We start from the raw sequence: 18,591 nt of genomic DNA, 5'->3' as shown, positions 1-18,591 counted from the left end.
GTCTCCCAGGGCACAGTGATAGTGGGGAATGAGATCCATGGGCTGAAGGTGAAACATCTTCATGTGGGCGGAGTCCTGGGCTCGGGGGGAGGTGCAGAATGGGATACGGGGCTGCGTCAGGTATCTTAACCACTGCCCATAATTCTTTTTGGCACATCTTATAGACTTTTTGTGTTAGCATGCTTGTTATGTATGGTATAATGGTCTATGCCTCTTACAGGATTCTGTTTGACACCTACTTCGTCTGTGTTCTCAGGGGGTTCGTTTGGGGGTACGACCGGACGCCCCGCTCCTGCCCCACCCCTCCAAGGCTGTCAAAGTGGAGACGGGCTGTAGCGTTGGCAACCCCTGTGTCTCCTCCCCTTGCCCGCCCTACAGCCGCTGTAGTGATGATTGGGAACGCCACACCTGTCTCTGCGAACCAGGTAAGATACTTCATGCGAGAGTTTGTGAGCGAGAGTATATGTATGTGCAGGCATTTGGCATTTGAGAAAGGACCTCATTTAATCCCTCTGTCGGCAAATTGTACAAACTACAAAGTGAGATGACTTAAAAGGGAAAGAACATTTGCTAGAAGGTGTGATGAAGAAAGAGCGGGGGGGAGAACAAGAGAGGGAGAGAGTGAGAGAGGAAGCAATGAGCGCCGTGGGGGGGGGGGGAAATGGAGAGGCTCAGACATCCCATCACAAACAACCCGTCCCTGTTAGCGCAGTGTGGCGACAAAGAGAGAAAGTCAAATACAGTGCACACGCAAGTGGGTTGACGGCGCTGCAGTGGATACGTACCGCAGCGAGGCCTTTCATTAGCCAAATGAGCATTAAATATCGAACAGGCCAATGGGCGTCAGGGGGAGACAAATCAAAGTTTCATCATCCCAGAGGTGCTCTGAATAATTCCCTCTCATCTTTGGCTGTGACGACGCCAGTGGGGCGGCAGAGCAACGCCTGTTGAATTAGCTCAATGGCTCGGCTCACACACAGGAGAACATTTACAGCACTGTTCACACGCTATGTACCACACACACACACACACACACACAACACACCACACACACACACACACAGGGCACTGACACAAGGACATCTGCTGTCAGTGTGGTGCTGTGTGAGGCGGCTGGTGGTGTTGTTGTGTGTGTGTGTGTGTGGTGTGTGTTTGCCCGTTTGCGTGTTAGTATGCACAGGATAATTAGGCGCAATACAAATGTGTTTCTTTCGATAGATTCAGTTGTATCGACCCAGAACCACTGTGATGGCTAAGGGTTACAAGCTACACCAGTCCGTAGTCAGAGAAGGCATGTGAACCATTTCCCAAAATGCAGGCTTCAAGACTCCAGCAGCTTCCCACCGCAAGGACAGTGTCACTGTGTACACTTGTACACGGTCAAGGCCAACGTCTCTGTCTTTTGTCCGTTTCTTGATATCCTTACATGGCGAGTTCAAGGACGTTGGGTAAACGGCGCAGGATTCTTTGCCAGGGTTTTTGAAGAGCTGTTCGCAGAAACAGGCTCACGGAACAAAGCGCTCACCTGGTTCTATGGGGACATTCTTTCCCACTGTTCTATCTGGGTACAAAAGGATGTGAGGAGCTCTGTTGGACGATGGCCGCTTAACATTGAGTTCCTTGATGCGCTGATATCGCAAAATAAATATCGCCGCATAGAAAACAAGGCGGCGAAACGCCATAGATTTTGTGGACTGTTGTGGCTCTGTGGTTTTGCTGTTTGTTTTCTATAGGTTTCTATAGCGAGGGCTATGCTCTGGAAACGCTATGTATGTTTTGTGTGAAAGCTGTTGCTGCGTGCAGTATGCATAAATGCACCAATGTCCAGAGCTTTCTGCCTGTTTTAGGCTTCGATGGTCCTTTTCGAAGGACTGTCCTTTTGATATTAAGATGTGGCTGTGTTCGTGTGTTCCCATGGTAATGTGTGTGTGTTGTGTGTGTGTGTGTGTGTGTGTGTGTGTGTGTTGTGTGTGTGTGTTGTAGGTTTCTATGGTAAGGTGCTGTAAAGAGCGCCTGCCAGCTGAACCCATGTGAGAACAATGCCCAGTGCCACAGGAAGCCCAGCTCATCCCACGGATACATCTGTGACTGTGGAGACAACCACTACGGACAGTACTGTCAGCACAGGTCAGTCTGTTAACCACACATCAACTATAGATCAACCACTACGGACAGTACTGTCAGCACAGGTCAGTCTGTCAACCACACATCAACTATAGATCAACCACTACGGACAGTACTGTCAGCAGAGGTCAGTCTGTCAACCACACATCAACTATAGATCAACCACTACGGACAGTACTGTCAGCACAGGTCAGTCTGTCAACCACACATCAACTATAGATCAACCACTACGGACAGTACTGTCAGCACAGGTCAGTCTGTCAACCACACATCAACTATAGATCAACCACTACGGACAGTATTGTCAGCACAGGTCAGTCTGTCAACCACACATCAACTATAGATCAACCACTACGGACAGTACTGTCAGCACAGGTCAGTCTGTCAACCACACATCAACTATAGATCAACCACTACGGACAGTACTGTCAGCACAGGTCAGTCTGTCAACCACACATCAACTATAGATCAACCACTACGGACAGTACTGTCAGCACAGGTCAGTCTGTTAACCACACATCAACTATAGATCAACCACTACGGACAGTACTGTCAGCACAGGTCAGTCTGTCAACCACACATCAACTATAGATCAACCACTACGGACAGTACTGTCAGCACAGGTCAGTCTGTCAACCCACACATCAACTATAGATCAACCACTACGGGACAGTACTGTCAGCACAGGTCAGTCTGTCAACTTTACATCAACTATAGATCAACCACTACGGACAGTACTGTCAGCACAGGTCAGTTCTGTCAACTTTACATCCAACTATAGATCAACCACTACGGACAGTACTGTCAGCACAGGTCAGTCTGTCAACCACACATCAACTATAGATCAACCACTACGGACAGTACTGTCAGCACAGGTCAGTCTGTCAACCACCATCAACTATAGATCAACCACTACGGACAGTACTGTCAGCACAGGTCAGTCTGTCAACCGTACATACAACCTATAGACAACCACTACGGACAGTACTGTCAGCACAGGTCAGTCTGTCAACCCACACATACAACTATAGATCAACCACTACGGACAGTACTGTCAGCACAGGTCAGTCTGTCAACCGTACATACAACTATAGATCAACCACTACGGACAGTACTGTCAGCACAGGTCAGTCTGTCAACCACACATCAACTATAGATCAACCACTACGGACAGTACTGTCAGCACAGGTCAGTCTGTCAACTTTACATCAACTATAGATCAACCACTACGGACAGTACTGTCAGCACAGGTCAGTCTGTCAACCACACATCAACTATAGATCAACCACTACGGACAGTACTGTCAGCACAGGTCAGTCTGTCAACCACACATCAACTATAGATCAACCACTACGGACAGTACTGTCAGCACAGGTCAGTCTGTCAACCACACATCAACTATAGATCAACCACTACGGACAGTACTGTCAGGCACAGGTCAGTCTGTCAACCACACATCAACTATAGATCAACCACTACGGACAGTACTGTCAGCACAGGTCAGTCTGTCAACCACACATCAACTATAGATCAACCACTACGGACAGTACTGTCAGCACAGGTCAGTCTGTCAACCACACATCAACTATAGATCAACCACTACGGACAGTACTGTCAGCACAGGTCAGTCTGTCAACCACACATACAACTATAGATCAACCACTATGGACAGTACTGTCAGCACAGGTCAGTCTGTCAACTTTACATCAACTATAGATCAACCACTACGGACAGTACTGTCAGCACAGGTCAGTCTGTCAACCACACATCAACTATAGATCAACCACTACGGACAGTACTGTCAGCACAGGTCAGTCTGTCAACCACACATCAACTATAGATCAACCACTACGGACAGTACTGTCAGCACCAGGTCAGTCTGTCAACCACACATCAACTATAGATCAACCACTACGGACAGTACTGTCAGCACAGGTCAGTCTGTCAACCACACATCAACTATAGATCAACCACTACGGACAGTACTGTCAGCACAGGTCAGTCTGTCAACTTTACATACAACTATAGATCAACCACTACGGACAGTACTGTCAGCACAGGTCAGTCTGTCAACCACACATCAACTATAGATCAACCACTACGGACAGTACTGTCAGCACAGGTCAGTCTGTCAACCACACATCAACTATAGATCAACCACTACGGACAGTACTGTCAGCACAGGTCAGTCTGTCAACCACACATCAACTATAGATCAACCACTACGGACAGTACTGTCAGCACAGGTCAGTCTGTCAACCACACATCAACTATAGATCAACCACTACGGACAGTACTGTCAGCACAGGTCAGTCTGTCAACCACACATCAACTATAGATCAACCACTACGGCCAGTACTGTCAGCACAGGTCAGTCTGTCAACCACACATCAACTATAGATCAACCACTACGGACAGTACTGTCAGCACAGGTCAGTCTGTCAACCACACATCAACTATAGATCAACCACTACGGACAGTACTGTCAGCACAGGTCAGTCTGTCAACCGTACATACAACTATAGATCAACCACTACTGACAGTACTGTCAGCACAGGTCAGTCTGTCAACCACACATCAACTATAGATCAACCACTACGGACAGTATTGTCAGCACAGGTCAGTCTGTCAACCACACATCAACTATAGATCAACCACTACGGACAGTACTGTCAGCACAGGTCAGTCTGTCAACCACACATCAACTATAGATCAACCACTACGGACAGTACTGTCAGCACAGGTCAGTCTGTCAACCACACATCAACTATAGATCAACCACTACGGACAGTACTGTCAGCACAGGTCAGTCTGTCAACCACACATCAACTATAGATCAACCACTACGGACAGTACTGTCAGCACAGGTCAGTCTGTCAACCACACATCAACTATAGATCAACCACTACGGACAGTACTGTCAGCACAGGTCAGTCTGTCAACTTTACATACAACTATAGATCAACCACTACGGACAGTACTGTCAGCACAGGTCAGTCTGTCAACCACACATCAACTATAGATCAACCACTACGGACAGTACTGTCAGCACAGGTCAGTCTGTCAACCACACATCAACTCTAGATCAACCACTACGGACAGTACTGTCAGCACAGGTCAGTCTGTCAACCACACATCAACTATAGATCAACCACTACGGACAGTACTGTCAGCACAGGTCAGTCTGTCAACCACACATCAACTATAGATCAACCACTACGGACAGTACTGTCAGCACAGGTCAGTCTGTCAACCACACATCAACTATAGATCAACCACTACGGCCCGTACTGTCAGCACAGGTCAGTCCTGTCAACACACATCAACTATAGATCAACCACTACGGACAGTACTGTCAGCACAGGTCAGTCTGTCAACCACACATCAACTATAGATCAACCACTACGGACAGTACTGTCAGCACAGGTCAGTCTGTCAACCGTACATACAACTATAGATCAACCACTACTGACAGTACTGTCAGCACAGGTCAGTCTGTCAACCACACATCAACTATAGATCAACCACTACGGACAGTATTGTCAGCACAGGTCAGTCTGTCAACCACACATCAACTATAGATCAACCACTACGAACAGTACTGTCAGCACAGTCAGTCTGTCAACCAAACAACAACTATAGATCAACCACTACGGACAGTACTGTCAGCACAGGTCAGTCTGTCAACCACACATCAACTATAGATCAACCACTACGGACAGTACTGTCAGCACAGGTCAGTCTGTCAACCACACATCAACTATAGATCAACCACTACGGACAGTACTGTCAGCACAGGTCAGTCTGTCAACCACACATTCAACTATAGATCAACCACTACGGACAGTACTGTCAGCACAGGGTCAGTCTGTAAACCACACATCAACTATAGATCACAACCACTACGGCAGTACTGTCAGCACAGGTCAGTCTGTCAACCACACATCAACTATAGATCAACCACTACGGACAGTACTGTCAGCACAGGTCAGTCTGTCAACACACATCAACTATAGATCAACCACTACGGACAGTACTGTCAGCACAGGTCAGTCTGTCAAACACATCAACTATAGATCAACCACTACGGACAGTACTGTCAGCACAGGTCCAGTCTGTCAACCACTACATCACAATCTATAGATCAACACTACGGACAGTACTGTCAGCACAGGTCAGTCTGTCAACCACACATTCAAACTATAGATCAACCATACGGACAGTACTGTCAGCACAGGTCAGTCTGTCAACCTACACATCAATATAGATCAACCCCTACGGACAGTACTGTCAGCACAGGTCAGTCTGTCAACCTACACATCAAACTATAGATCAACCAATACGGGACAGTACTGTCCAGCACAGGTCAGTCTGTCAACCACACATCAACTATAGATCAACCACTACGGACCAGTACTGTCAGCACAGGTCAGGCTGTCAACCACACATCAACTATAGATCAACCATACGGACCAGTACTGTCAGCACAGGTCAGTCTGTCAACCACACATCAACTATAGATCAACCACTACGGACAGTACGTCAGCAACAGGTCAGTCTGTCAACCACACATCAACTATAGATCAACCACTACGGACAGTACTGTCAGCACAGGTCAGTCTGTCAACCACACATCAACTATAGATCAACCACTACGGACAGTACTGTCAGCACAGGCAGTCTGTCAACCACACATCAACTATAGATCAACCACTACGGACAGTACGTCAGCACAGGTCAGTCTGTCAACCACACATCAACTATAGATCAACCACTACGGACAGTATGTGTCAGCACAGGTCAGTCTGGTCAACACACATCAACTATAGATCAACCCTACGGACAGTACTGTCAGCAGGTCAGTCTGTCAACCACACATCAACTATAGATCAACCACTACGGACAGTATTGTCAGCACAGGTCAGTCTGTCAACCACACATCAACTATAGATCAACCACTACGGACAGTACTGTCAGCACAGGTCAGTCTGTCAACCACACATCAACTATAGATCAACCACTACGGACAGTATGTCAGCACAGGTCAGTCTGTCAACCAACACAACTATAGATCAACCACTACGGACAGTACTGTCAGCAACAGGTCAGTCTGTCAACCACACCATCAACTATAGATCAACCCACTACGGACTAGTACGTCAGCACAGGTCAGTCTGTCAACCACACATAAAATATAGATCAACCACTACGGACAGTACTGTCAGCACAGGTCAGTTCTGTCAACCACACATCACTATAGATCAACCACTACGGACAGTACTGTCAGCACAGGTCAGTCTGTCAACCCACACATCAACTATAGATCAACCACTACGGCCAGTACTGTCAGCACAGGTCAGTCTGTCAACCACACATCAACTATAGATCAACCACTACGGACAGTACTGTCAGCACAGGTCAGTCTGTCAACCACACATCAACTATAGACAACCACTACGGACAGTACTGTCAGCACAGGTCCGTCTGTCAACCACACATCAACTATAGATCAACCCACTACGGACAGTACTGTCAGCACAGGTCAGTCTGTCAACCACCAATCAACATAGATCAACCACTACGGACAGTACTGTCAGCACAGGTCAGTCTGTCAACCACACATCAAACTATAAATCAACCACTACGGACAGTACTGTCAGCACAGGTCAGTCTGTCAACCACACATCAACTATAGATCAACCACTACGGACAGTACTGTCAGCACAGGTCAGTCTGTCAACCACACATCAACTATAGATCAACCACTACGGGACAGTACTGTCAGCACAGGTCAGTCTGTTAACCTTACATCAACTATAGATCAACCACTACGGACAGTACTGTCAGCACAGGTCAGTCTGTTCAACCACACATAACTATAGATCCAACCACTACGGACAGTACTGTCAGCACAGGTCAGTCTGTCAACCACACATCAACTATAGATCAACCACTACGGACAGTACTGTCAGCACAGGTCAGTCTGTCAACTTTACATCAACTATAGATCAACCACTACGGACAGTACTGTCAGCACAGGTCAGTCTGTCAAACCGTACATCAACTATAGATCAACCACTACGGACAGTACTGTCAGCACAGGTCGTCTGTCAACCACACATCAACTATAGATCAACCACTACGGACAGTTACTGTCAGCAAGGTCAGTCTGTCAACCACACACTCAACTATAAATCAACCACTATGGACAGTACTGTCAGCACAGGTCAGTCTGTCAACCACACATCAACTATAGATCAACCATCTACGGACAGTACTGTCAGCACAGGTCAGTCTGTCAACCACACATCAACTATAGATCAACCACTACGGCCAGTACTGTCAGCACAGGTCAGTCTGTCAACCAACACATCAAACTATAGATCAACCACTACGGACAGTACTGTCAGCCACAGGTCAGTCTGTTCAACTTTACAATCAACTATAGATCAACCACTACGGACAGTACGTGTCAGCACAGGTCAGTCTGTCAACCACACATCAACTATAGATCAACCCACTACGGACAGTACTGTCAGCACAGGTCAGTCTGTCAACACACATTCAACTATAGATCAACCACTACGGACAGTACTGTCAGCACAGGTCAGTCTGTCAACCACACATCAACTATAGATCAACCACTACGGACAGTACTGTCAGCACAGGTCAGTCTGTCAACCACACATCAACTATAGATCAACCACTACGGACAGTACTGTCAGCACAGGTCAGTCTGTTAACTTTACATCAACTATAGATCAACCACTACGGACAGTACTGTCAGCACAGGTCAGTCTGTCAACCACACATCAACTATAAATCAACCACTATGGACAGTAATGTCAGCACAGGTCAGTCTGTTAACCACACATCAACTATAGATCAACCACTACGGACAGTACTGTCAGCACAGGTCAGTCTGTTAACTTTACATCAACTATAGATCAACCACTACGGACAGTACTGTCAGCACAGGTCAGTCTGTCAACCACACATCAACTATAGATCAACCACTACGGACAGTACTGTCAGCACAGGTCAGTCTGTCAACCACACATCAACTATAAATCAAACCACTACAGACAGTACTGTCAGCACAGGTCAGTCTGTCAACCACACATAACTATAGATCAACCACTACGGACAGTACTGTCAGCACAGGTCAAGTCTTGTCAACCACACATCAACTATAGATCAACCACTACCGGGTACAGTACTGTCAGCACAGGTCAGTCTGTCAACCACACATCAACTATAGATCAACACTACGGACAGTACTGTCAGCACAGGTCAGTCTGTCAACTTACATACAACTATAGATCAACCACTACGGACAGTACTGTCAGCACAGGTCAGTCTGTCAACTTACATCAAACTATAGATCAACCACTACGGACAGTACTGTCAGCACAGGTCAGTCTGTCAACTGTACATACAACTATAGATCAACCACTACGGACAGTACTGTCAGCACAGGTCAGTCTGTCAACCTCACATCAACTATAGATCAACCACTACGGACAGTACTGTCAGCACAGGTCAGTCTGTCAGCTGTACATTCAACTATAGATCAACCACTACGGACAGTACTGTCAGCACAGGTCAGTCTGTCAACCACACATCAACTATAGATCAACCACTACGGACAGTACTGTCAGCACAGGTCAGTCTGTCAACCACACATCAACTATAGATCAACCACTACGGACAGTACTGTCAGCACAGGTCAGTCTGTCAACCTCACATCAACTATAGATCAACCACTACGGACAGTACTGTCAGCACAGGTCAGTCTGTCAACCGTACATACAACTATAGATCAACCACTACGGACAGTACTGTCAGCACAGGTCAGTCTGTCAACCACACATCAACTATAGATCAACCACTACGGACAGTACTGTCAGCACAGGTCAGTCTGTCAACCACACATCAACTATAGATCAACCACTACGGACAGTACTGTCAGCACAGGTCAGTCTGTCAACCACACATCAACTGTAGATCAACCACTACGGACAGTACTGTCAGCACAGGTCAGTCTGTCAACCACACATCAACTATAGATCAACCACTACGGACAGTACTGTCAGCACAGGTCAGTCTGTCAACCACACATCAACTATAGATCAACCACTACGGACAGTACTTTCAGCACAGGTCAGTCTGTCAACCACACATCAACTATAGATCAACCACTACGGACAGTACTGTCAGCACAGGTCAGTCTGTCAACCACACATCAACTATAGATCAACCACTACGGACAGTACTGTCAGCACAGGTCAGTCTGTCAACCACACATCAACTATAGATCAACCACTACGGACAGTACTGTCAGCACAGGTCAGTCTGTCAACTTTACATCAACTATAGATCAACCACTACGGACAGTACTGTCAGCACAGGTCAATCTGTCAACCACACATCAACTATAGATCAACCACTACGGACAGTACTGTCAGCACAGGTCAGTCTGTCAACTTTACATCAACTATAGATCAACCACTACGGACAGTACTGTCAGCACAGGTCAGTCTGTCAACCGTACATACAACTATAGATCAACCACTACGGACAGTACTGTCAGCACAGGTCAGTCTGTCAACTTTACATCAACTATAGATCAACCACTACGGGACAGTACTGTCAGCACAGGTCAGTCTGTCAACCACACATCAACTATAGATCAACCAATACGGACAGTACTGTCAGCACAGGTCAGTCTGTCAACCACACATCAACTATAGATCAACCACTACGGACAGTACTGTCAGCACAGGTCAGTCTGTCAACTGTACATACAACTATAGATCAACCACTACGGACAGTACTGTCAGCACAGGTCAGTCTGTCAACTTTACATCAACTATAGATCAACCACTACGGACAGTACTGTCAGCACAGGTCAGTCTGTCAACCACACATCAACTATAGATCAACCACTACGGACAGTACTGTCAGCACAGGTCAGTCTGTCAACCACACATCAACTATAGATCAACCACTACGGACAGTACTGTCAGCACAGGTCAGTCTGTCAACTTTACATCAACTATAGATCAACCACTACGGACAGTACTGTCAGCACAGGTCAGTCTGTCAACCACACATCAACTATAGATCAACCACTACGGACAGTACTGTCAGCACAGGTCAGTCTGTCAACCACACATCAACTATAGATCAACCACTACGGACAGTACTGTCAGCACAGGTCAGTCTGTCAACCACACATCAACTATAGATCAACCACTACGGACAGTACTGTCAGCACAGGTCAGTCTATCAACGTTACATCAACTATAGATCAACCACTACGGACAGTACTGTCAGCACAGGTCAGTCTGTCAACCACACATCAACTATAAATCAACCACTACGGACAGTACTGTCAGCACAGGTCAGTCTGTTAACTTTACATCAACTATATATCAACCACTACAGACAGTACTGTCAGCACAGGTCAGTCTGTTAACTTTACATCAACTATAGATTAACCACTACGGACAGTACTGTCAGCACAGGTCAGTCTGTCAACCACACATCAACTATAGATCAACCACTACGGACAGTACTGTCAGCACAGGTCAGTCTGTCAACTTTACATCAACTATAGATCAACCACTACGGACAGTACTGTCAGCACAGGTCAGTCTGTCAACCACACATCAACTATAGATCAACCACTACGGACATTACTGTCAGCACAGGTCAGTCTGTCAACCACACATCAACTATAGATCAACCACTACGGACAGTACTGTCAGCACAGGTCAGTCTGTTAACTTTACATCAACTATAGATCAACCACTACGGACAGTTACTGTCAGCACAGGTCAGTCTGTCAACCACACATCAACTATAGATCAACCACTACGGACATACTGTCAGCACAGGTCAGTCTGTCAACCCACACATCAACTATAGATCAACCACTACGGACCAGTACTGTCAGCACAGGTCAGTCTGTTTAACTTTACATCAACTATAGATCAACCACTACGGACAGTACTGTCAGCACAGGTCAGTCTGTCAACCACACATCAACTATAGATCAACCACTACGGACAGTACTGTCAGCACAGGTCAGTCTGTCAACCACACATCAACCACTACGGACAGTACTGTCAGCACAGGTCAGTCTGTTAACCACACATCAACTATAGATCAACCACTACGGCCAGTACTGTCAGCACAGGTCAGTCTGTCAACCACACATCAACTATAGATCAACCACTACGGACAGTACTGTCAGCACAGGTCAGTCTGTCAACCACACATCAACTATAGATCAACCACTACGGACAGTACTGTCAGCACAGGTCAGTCTGTCAACCTCACATCAACTATAGATCAACCACTACGGACAGTACTGTCAGCACAGGTCAGTCTGTCAACCGTACATACAACTATAGATCAACCACTACGGACAGTACTGTCAGCACAGGTCAGTCTGTCAACCACACATCAACTATAGATCAACCACTACGGACAGTACTGGTCAGCCACAGGTCAGTCTGTCACCACACATCAACTATAGATCAACCACTACGGGACAGTACTGTCAGCACAGGTCAGTCTGTCAACCACACATCAACTATAGATCAACCCCTACGGACAGTACTGTCAGCACCAGGTCAGTCTGTCAACTTTACATCACTATAGATCAACCACTACGGCCAGTACTGTCAGCACAGGTCAGTCTGTCAACCACAATCAAACTATAGATCAACCACTACGGACAGTACTGTCAGCACAGGTCAGTCTGTCAACCACACATCAACTATAGATAAACCAATACGGACAGTACTGTCAGCACAGGTCAGTCTGTCAACCCACACATCAACTATAGATCAACCACTACGGACAGTACTGTCAGCACAGGTCAGTCTGTCAACCACACATCAACTATAGATCAACCACTACGGACAGTACTGTCAGCACAGGTCAGTCTGTCAACCTCACATCAACTATAGATCAACCACTACGGACAGTACTGTCAGCACAGGTCAGTCTGTCAACCGTACATACAACTATAGATCAACCACTACGGACAGTACTGTCAGCACAGGTCAGTCTGTCAACCACACATCAACTACGGACAGTACTGTCAGCACAGGTCAGTCCTGTCAACCACACATCAACTATAGATCAACCACTACGGACAGTACTGTCAGCACAGGTCAGTCTGTCAACCACACATCAACTATAGATCAACCACTACGGACAGTACTGTCAGCACAGGTCAGTCTGTCAACTTTACATCAACTATAGATCAACCACTACGGCCAGTACTGTCAGCACAGGTCAGTCTGTCAACCACACATCAACTATAGATCAACCACTACGGACAGTACTGTCAGCACAGGTCAGTCTGTCAACCACACATCAACTATAGATCAACCACTACGGACAGTACTGTCAGCACAGGTCAGTCTGTCAACCACACATCAACTATAGATCAACCACTACGGACAGTACTGTCAGCACAGGTCAGTCTGTCAACCACACATCAACTATAGATCAACCACTACGGACAGTACTGTCAGCACAGGTCAGTCTGTCAACCACACATCAACTATAGATCAACCACTACGGACAGTACTGTCAGCACAGGTCAGTCTGTCAACTTTACATCAACTATAGATCAACCACTACGGACAGTACTGTCAGCACAGGTCAGTGAGTCAACCACACATCAACTATAGATCAACCACTACGGACAGTACTGTCAGCACAGGTCAGTCTGTCAACCACACATCAACTATAGATCAACCACTACGGACAGTACTGTCAGCAGAGGTCAGTGAGTCAACCACACATCAACTATAAATCAACGAGCTATTAACATATTATACATCTGTGACTGTGAAGACGTTAGATGACTGAACCCCGGCAATATGACAGAATTCCCGAATGTCTCTCTTGTGTTTCTAATGTCGGTAACGGTACACCGCAGCAGTGCCTGAGGCTGAAGCAGGGTTGAGACAGCAGGGCAGCAGTGTTCGGCGGTGCTCTGCTCTGTCAAAGTGACTTTTGTCGGCTGTCCCCCCCCCCCACACACACACATATGCCCTAATCCACAGGAGAGGATAGAGAAGACTTAGGTTTATCTGTGATGATAAAACACAGTGTATATCTGTGACCCGGGCATCACCCCCGCCCCCATGTGAAATCCCTCCCAGCTTTAGGTGTCAGATCTTTCCTGTCCCTTTCATCTGGGTACTGTGATGTGCTCTGGGATGTACACTGTGGCCTATATAGCAGACAGGGGGTGGAACTGAAAACAACTGCCACTTTTAAAGGTCCTGCAGTCAGCATGCCAATTGCATGCTCCCTCAAAACTTGAGACATGTGTGGCATTGTGTTGTGTGACAAAACACAACACAAGGCACATTTTAGAGGGGCCTTTTATTGTCCCCAGCACAATGTGCACCTGTGTAATGATCACGCTGTTTAATCAGATTCTTGATATGCCACACCTGTCAGGTGGATGGATTATCTTGGCAAAGGAGAAATACTCACTAACAGGGATGTCATTTGTTTTGAGAAATAAGCTTTTTGTGCGTATGGAACATTTCTGGGATCTTTTATTTCAGCTCGTGAAACATGGGACCAACACTTTACATGTTGCATTTATATTTTTGGTCAGTATCTATACAAAACACAGGAAAATCACATTTTTGACTGCATTGGGCCTTTAACATTTGTGTCTGCGTGTGTGTGTGTGTTTCACTGTGTTTGTGTGTTTCACTGTGTGTGTGTTTGTGCGTGCGGTGTGTGTGTGTAGGATTGACCACCAGTGTCCACGTGGTTGGTGGGGCTCTCCAACATGTGGGCCCTGCCACTGTGACGCCAGTAAAGGATTGGACCCCGACTGCAACAAGACCAACGGCCAATGCCACTGCAAGGTGACTTGCTCGCTGTGACACACACACTCCGCTCATATCAGCAGTAACTACTCTTACTGCTAATCAACTCATATCGTAACCCCCCCAGGCACTGATCCATGCTCTTTACATACCTCAGCAGACCTATCATCGCCCTTACCTACTGTTTTCTAATCAACTCCGAGCTGTAACCCCGGGCCTAACCCGTAATCCCTGTTTGTGACCTTAGTCTCTAATCCTTGATACTGATCCTAGCTCTAAGCCGACGATGTTGTCAAACAAGCACTATTTTAAGAGGCATCATCAGCAGCTTCCTCGTGTTAACCTGAACACACCCCATTAGCCTTTAACCCTCTTAACGCCAACGGACACCCCCTTATCCGTCATACCCCCTCCACACTGCGACCCCCATCTTAAATCCTTTCTCAAGAACAGGAAAGAAGTGTCGTTGGCTTTCGGTAGCGCCGTTTCTTAACAACGGTAGTTTTCAATGCGTTTTTTCTTTTAAGTTTTTCTCACATAATTCAAGTGGTGAATTGCTCTTTTATGCGATTTTATGTGCTATGTGCTGGTATTCCGAAATGCTCACCTGACAATATTTTTGTGTTTGTCTGTCCACGTCTCTGTGTCTCCCTCTTTCTCTCTTTTCTGTGTGTGTGTGTCTGTTTACACGTTCTTCACTCTCTTTTCTGTGTGTGTGTGTCTGTTTACACGTTCTTCACTCTCTTTTCTGTGTGTGTGTGTCTGTTTACACGTTCTTCACTCTCTTTTTATCATATAAATGTGTCTGTATGTTTGAGCGTTTCTGTGTTTGTCTTTCTGTGGTCGATGTAAATGTTTATGTAAATGAATATGTAAATATCTATGTAAATGAACATGTAAATGTAAATGTCTATGCCTGTGTATGTCTGTGACTTTTCTTTGTCTGTCCTTTGTGTCTATTTGGATGTGCTTGTCTTTGGTCTGAATGTGTATGTGTCTGGGTGTCTATGTGTATCTGTGACCTGTTTGTCTCTATCTCTTTGCGTGTGTCTGTGTGTGTGTGTGTGTGTGTGTGTGTGTGTGTCTGTCTTTGTATGTGTGTGTCTGTCTTTATGTGTGTGTCTCTGTCTGTCTGTCTGTCTGTCGGTGTGTCTCTGTCTGTGTGTGTGTCTTTGTGTGTGTGTCTCTGTCTGTTTGTGTGTCTATGTCTGTGTGTGTGTGTGTGTGTGTCTGTCTCTGTCTGTATGTGTGTCTATGTCTGTGTGTGTGTGTGTGTGTGTGTGTGTGTGTGTGTGTCTGTATGTGTGTCTATGTCTGTGTGTGTGTGTGTCTCTGTCTGTATGTGTGTCTATGTCTGTGTGTGTGTGTGTGTCTGTCTCTGTCTGTACGTGTGTCTATGTCTGTGTGTCTGTGTGTGTGTGTGTCTCTGTCTGTATGTGTGTCTCTCTGTGTGTGTATATATATGTGTGTGTGTCAGGAGTTCCACTACCGCCCGCGGGGCAGTGACTCCTGCCTGCCGTGTGACTGCTACCCTGTGGGCTCCTTCTCCCGGTCATGTGACCCAGAGAGTGGCCAGTGCCCGTGTCGGGCTGGCGTGATTGGTCGACAGTGCAACATGTGCGACAACCCCTTTGCCGAGGTCACACAGACGGGCTGCGACGGTAAGACAGCGGGATTCCTCTCCTCCTACCTGTGATCTTCTCTCACATCTTCTCTGTGCTTCCTGGTTCTCTGATTCCCTTATTCTCCTGTAATGACTCTCTGTTTGCCCCTCTGTCTCTCTCTGTGTTAAGTCATTTATGACGGCTGTCTAAGACCATCACCCTGGGGATCTGGTGGCCCAGGACTAAGTTCAACCTGCCAGCAGCCGTACCTTGTCCTAAAGGATCTGTGGGTCAGTCCCTCAACCTTCTCCACAATCACTGTAGTTAACAGGATATCTGTAGATATTATAATTCCTGAGTCTTCCAAAGAAGAAAGATGATAGCAACTCTCATAAAGACTCAGGATCTACAAAGACGATTCCCAGATAAACACCCCATTCCTTTGAAAGCTAGTATAGAGTTTGTTGTTTTTAGTGTTGTGGATGTGTTATACAGGTGTTAGTATGTACAGTATCTGACTGTGTCTGTTCTCTCCAGGTGCTGCTATCAGACACTGTGACGTAGAAAGGGGCTGGCTGGAGCCGGATCTCTACAACTGTACCTCTCCTCCCTTTGTGGAGCTCAATGCAGCGGTACAAATACTCTGCTACCCAATTGCTCATGCTGATCGGAACTCTAAAGGATGGAATGGTGTCTAATAAAGTGTGTGTGTGTGTGTGTAGCTGGAGGCGGTGGAGCGGAACGAGACAGAGCTCAGCACCATCATCGAGAAGAAACTGGCCCACCAGCTCCGTGATGTCACTGAAGCCACACCCCGTCTCTATGGCAATGACCTCCAGATTGCAGAGCGGCTACTGTCCCGCCTGTTGACCTTTGAGAGTCTGCAGACAGGCTTCGGCCTGACCGCCACCCAGGACGCACACTTCAACGAGGTGAGGGTTGCCCGGCAACGTGCTCGTAAAACACTTCATTTGAGTTTGGAAAATGTAGTTTTATTAGACTCTGTCTGTCTGTCTGTCTGTCTATCTGTCTGTCCTGTCTGTGTGTTTTATGATCTGAATCTGATCTTGGCTCTGATCTAATCTCATGCGATGTGTTTCCACCTCACCAACTGTGCAATTAACGTTGTCTGCTTCGCCTTTTGTCCCTGTGCTCCCTTTACCTCAAACTCCTTCCTTCCTCCTTCCTTCCTTCCTTCCTTCCTTCCTTCCTTCCTTCCTTCCTTCCTTCCTTCCTTCCTTCCTTCCTTCCTTCCTTCCTTCCTTCCTTCCTTCCTTCCTTCCTTCCTTCCCTCCCACTCTCTCTTTATCCCTCCTCTCTCCTGCCGGCTCATGCTTTTGTCCTACCTTCTGCTACCTGTCTCAATCTCACTTCTTCTCTCCCTCCCCCTCTCCCTCTCCCTCCCCCTCTCCTCCTCTCTCCCTCTCCCTCCCCCTCTCTGTCTCCAGAATGTTCTGCGGGGCTGCAGTGCGGTGCTGGGACCAGACAGTGCATGGTTGTGGCGGGCCCAGAGCCAGGTCCAGGGAGGGGCAGGGGGGCTGGCTGACCTGCTGGAGCAGTATGCCCAGACTCTGGCCCAGAACATGAAGCTCACCTACCTGAACCCAGTGGCCCTGGTTGCCCCCAACATCGGTGAGTCACCTCCCCCCAGGGAGCAACAGGCTGCTCTCTTTCCCTTTTTATGTGGTCTGCTCAGTACATCGTGTCAACTAAGGTCTAACTCACTGTATTGAGTACTTGTTCCTCGTTTATTTGCAAGGTCAAGTGGTCAGTCCATGCAAGTGTGTAGGCCGCCTGGTCCATTTTCTGTGTAAAAAGGAAAGCGAAAACCCTGTGAACAGCAGTGTGTCTACATCCAAGTTCTGGTTTTGGCAGGAACAACTAAGTATCCACAACAAGTGTAAAACCGTACACTGATGACAGACGACTTTGACTTGAATTATTGTTTGACATATTTTTGGCAACGTAGAGCGTAAACAGACAAC

General features: G+C 46.9%; 2 protein-coding genes across 2 annotated transcripts in view; both read left to right on the top strand.

The window, feature by feature from the left end:
* Nucleotides 1-18,591, top strand: part of LOC115166386 (cadherin EGF LAG seven-pass G-type receptor 3-like) — a 68,923-nt gene that overhangs the window by 3,887 nt on the left and 46,445 nt on the right. The window contains 11 exon segments of the mRNA XM_029720292.1: nucleotides 10-120; nucleotides 257-425; nucleotides 1,734-1,769; nucleotides 1,998-2,127; nucleotides 14,921-15,041; nucleotides 16,480-16,663; nucleotides 16,796-16,810; nucleotides 16,813-16,896; nucleotides 17,144-17,238; nucleotides 17,329-17,538; nucleotides 18,055-18,238. Coding sequence (XP_029576152.1) covers nucleotides 10-120; nucleotides 257-425; nucleotides 1,734-1,769; nucleotides 1,998-2,127; nucleotides 14,921-15,041; nucleotides 16,480-16,663; nucleotides 16,796-16,810; nucleotides 16,813-16,896; nucleotides 17,144-17,238; nucleotides 17,329-17,538; nucleotides 18,055-18,238 — 1,339 coding nt within the window.
* On the top strand, nucleotides 8-2,118 carry LOC115166242 (cadherin EGF LAG seven-pass G-type receptor 2-like). The gene is made up of 3 exons (XM_029720063.1): nucleotides 8-118; nucleotides 254-425; nucleotides 1,984-2,118. Exons 1-3 carry the CDS (start codon nucleotides 62-64, stop codon nucleotides 2,004-2,006), a joined length of 252 nt encoding a protein of 83 aa, XP_029575923.1. The 5' UTR covers nucleotides 8-61; the 3' UTR covers nucleotides 2,007-2,118.

The sequence above is a fragment of the Salmo trutta genome, chromosome 28, assembly GCF_901001165.1.
Source record: "Salmo trutta chromosome 28, fSalTru1.1, whole genome shotgun sequence".
Classification (NCBI taxonomy): domain Eukaryota; kingdom Metazoa; phylum Chordata; class Actinopteri; order Salmoniformes; family Salmonidae; genus Salmo; species Salmo trutta.
This window is presented reverse-complemented; position numbering and strand designations above follow the sequence as displayed.

Bases quoted from the DNA above. Each gene is read 5' to 3' on its own strand.
- LOC115166242 (XM_029720063.1), top strand. From the start codon at position 62: ATGTGGGCGGAGTCCTGGGCTCGGGGGGAGGTGCAGAATGGGATACGG. The intron at 119-253 runs AGGTATCTTAAC...CGTCTGTGTTCT, and splicing joins ATGGGATACGGGGCTGCGTC to CAGGGGGTTCGTTTGGGGGT. The intron at 426-1,983 runs GTAAGATACTTC...TGTGTGTTGTAG, and splicing joins CACCTGTCTCTGCGAACCAG to GTTTCTATGGTAAGGTGCTG.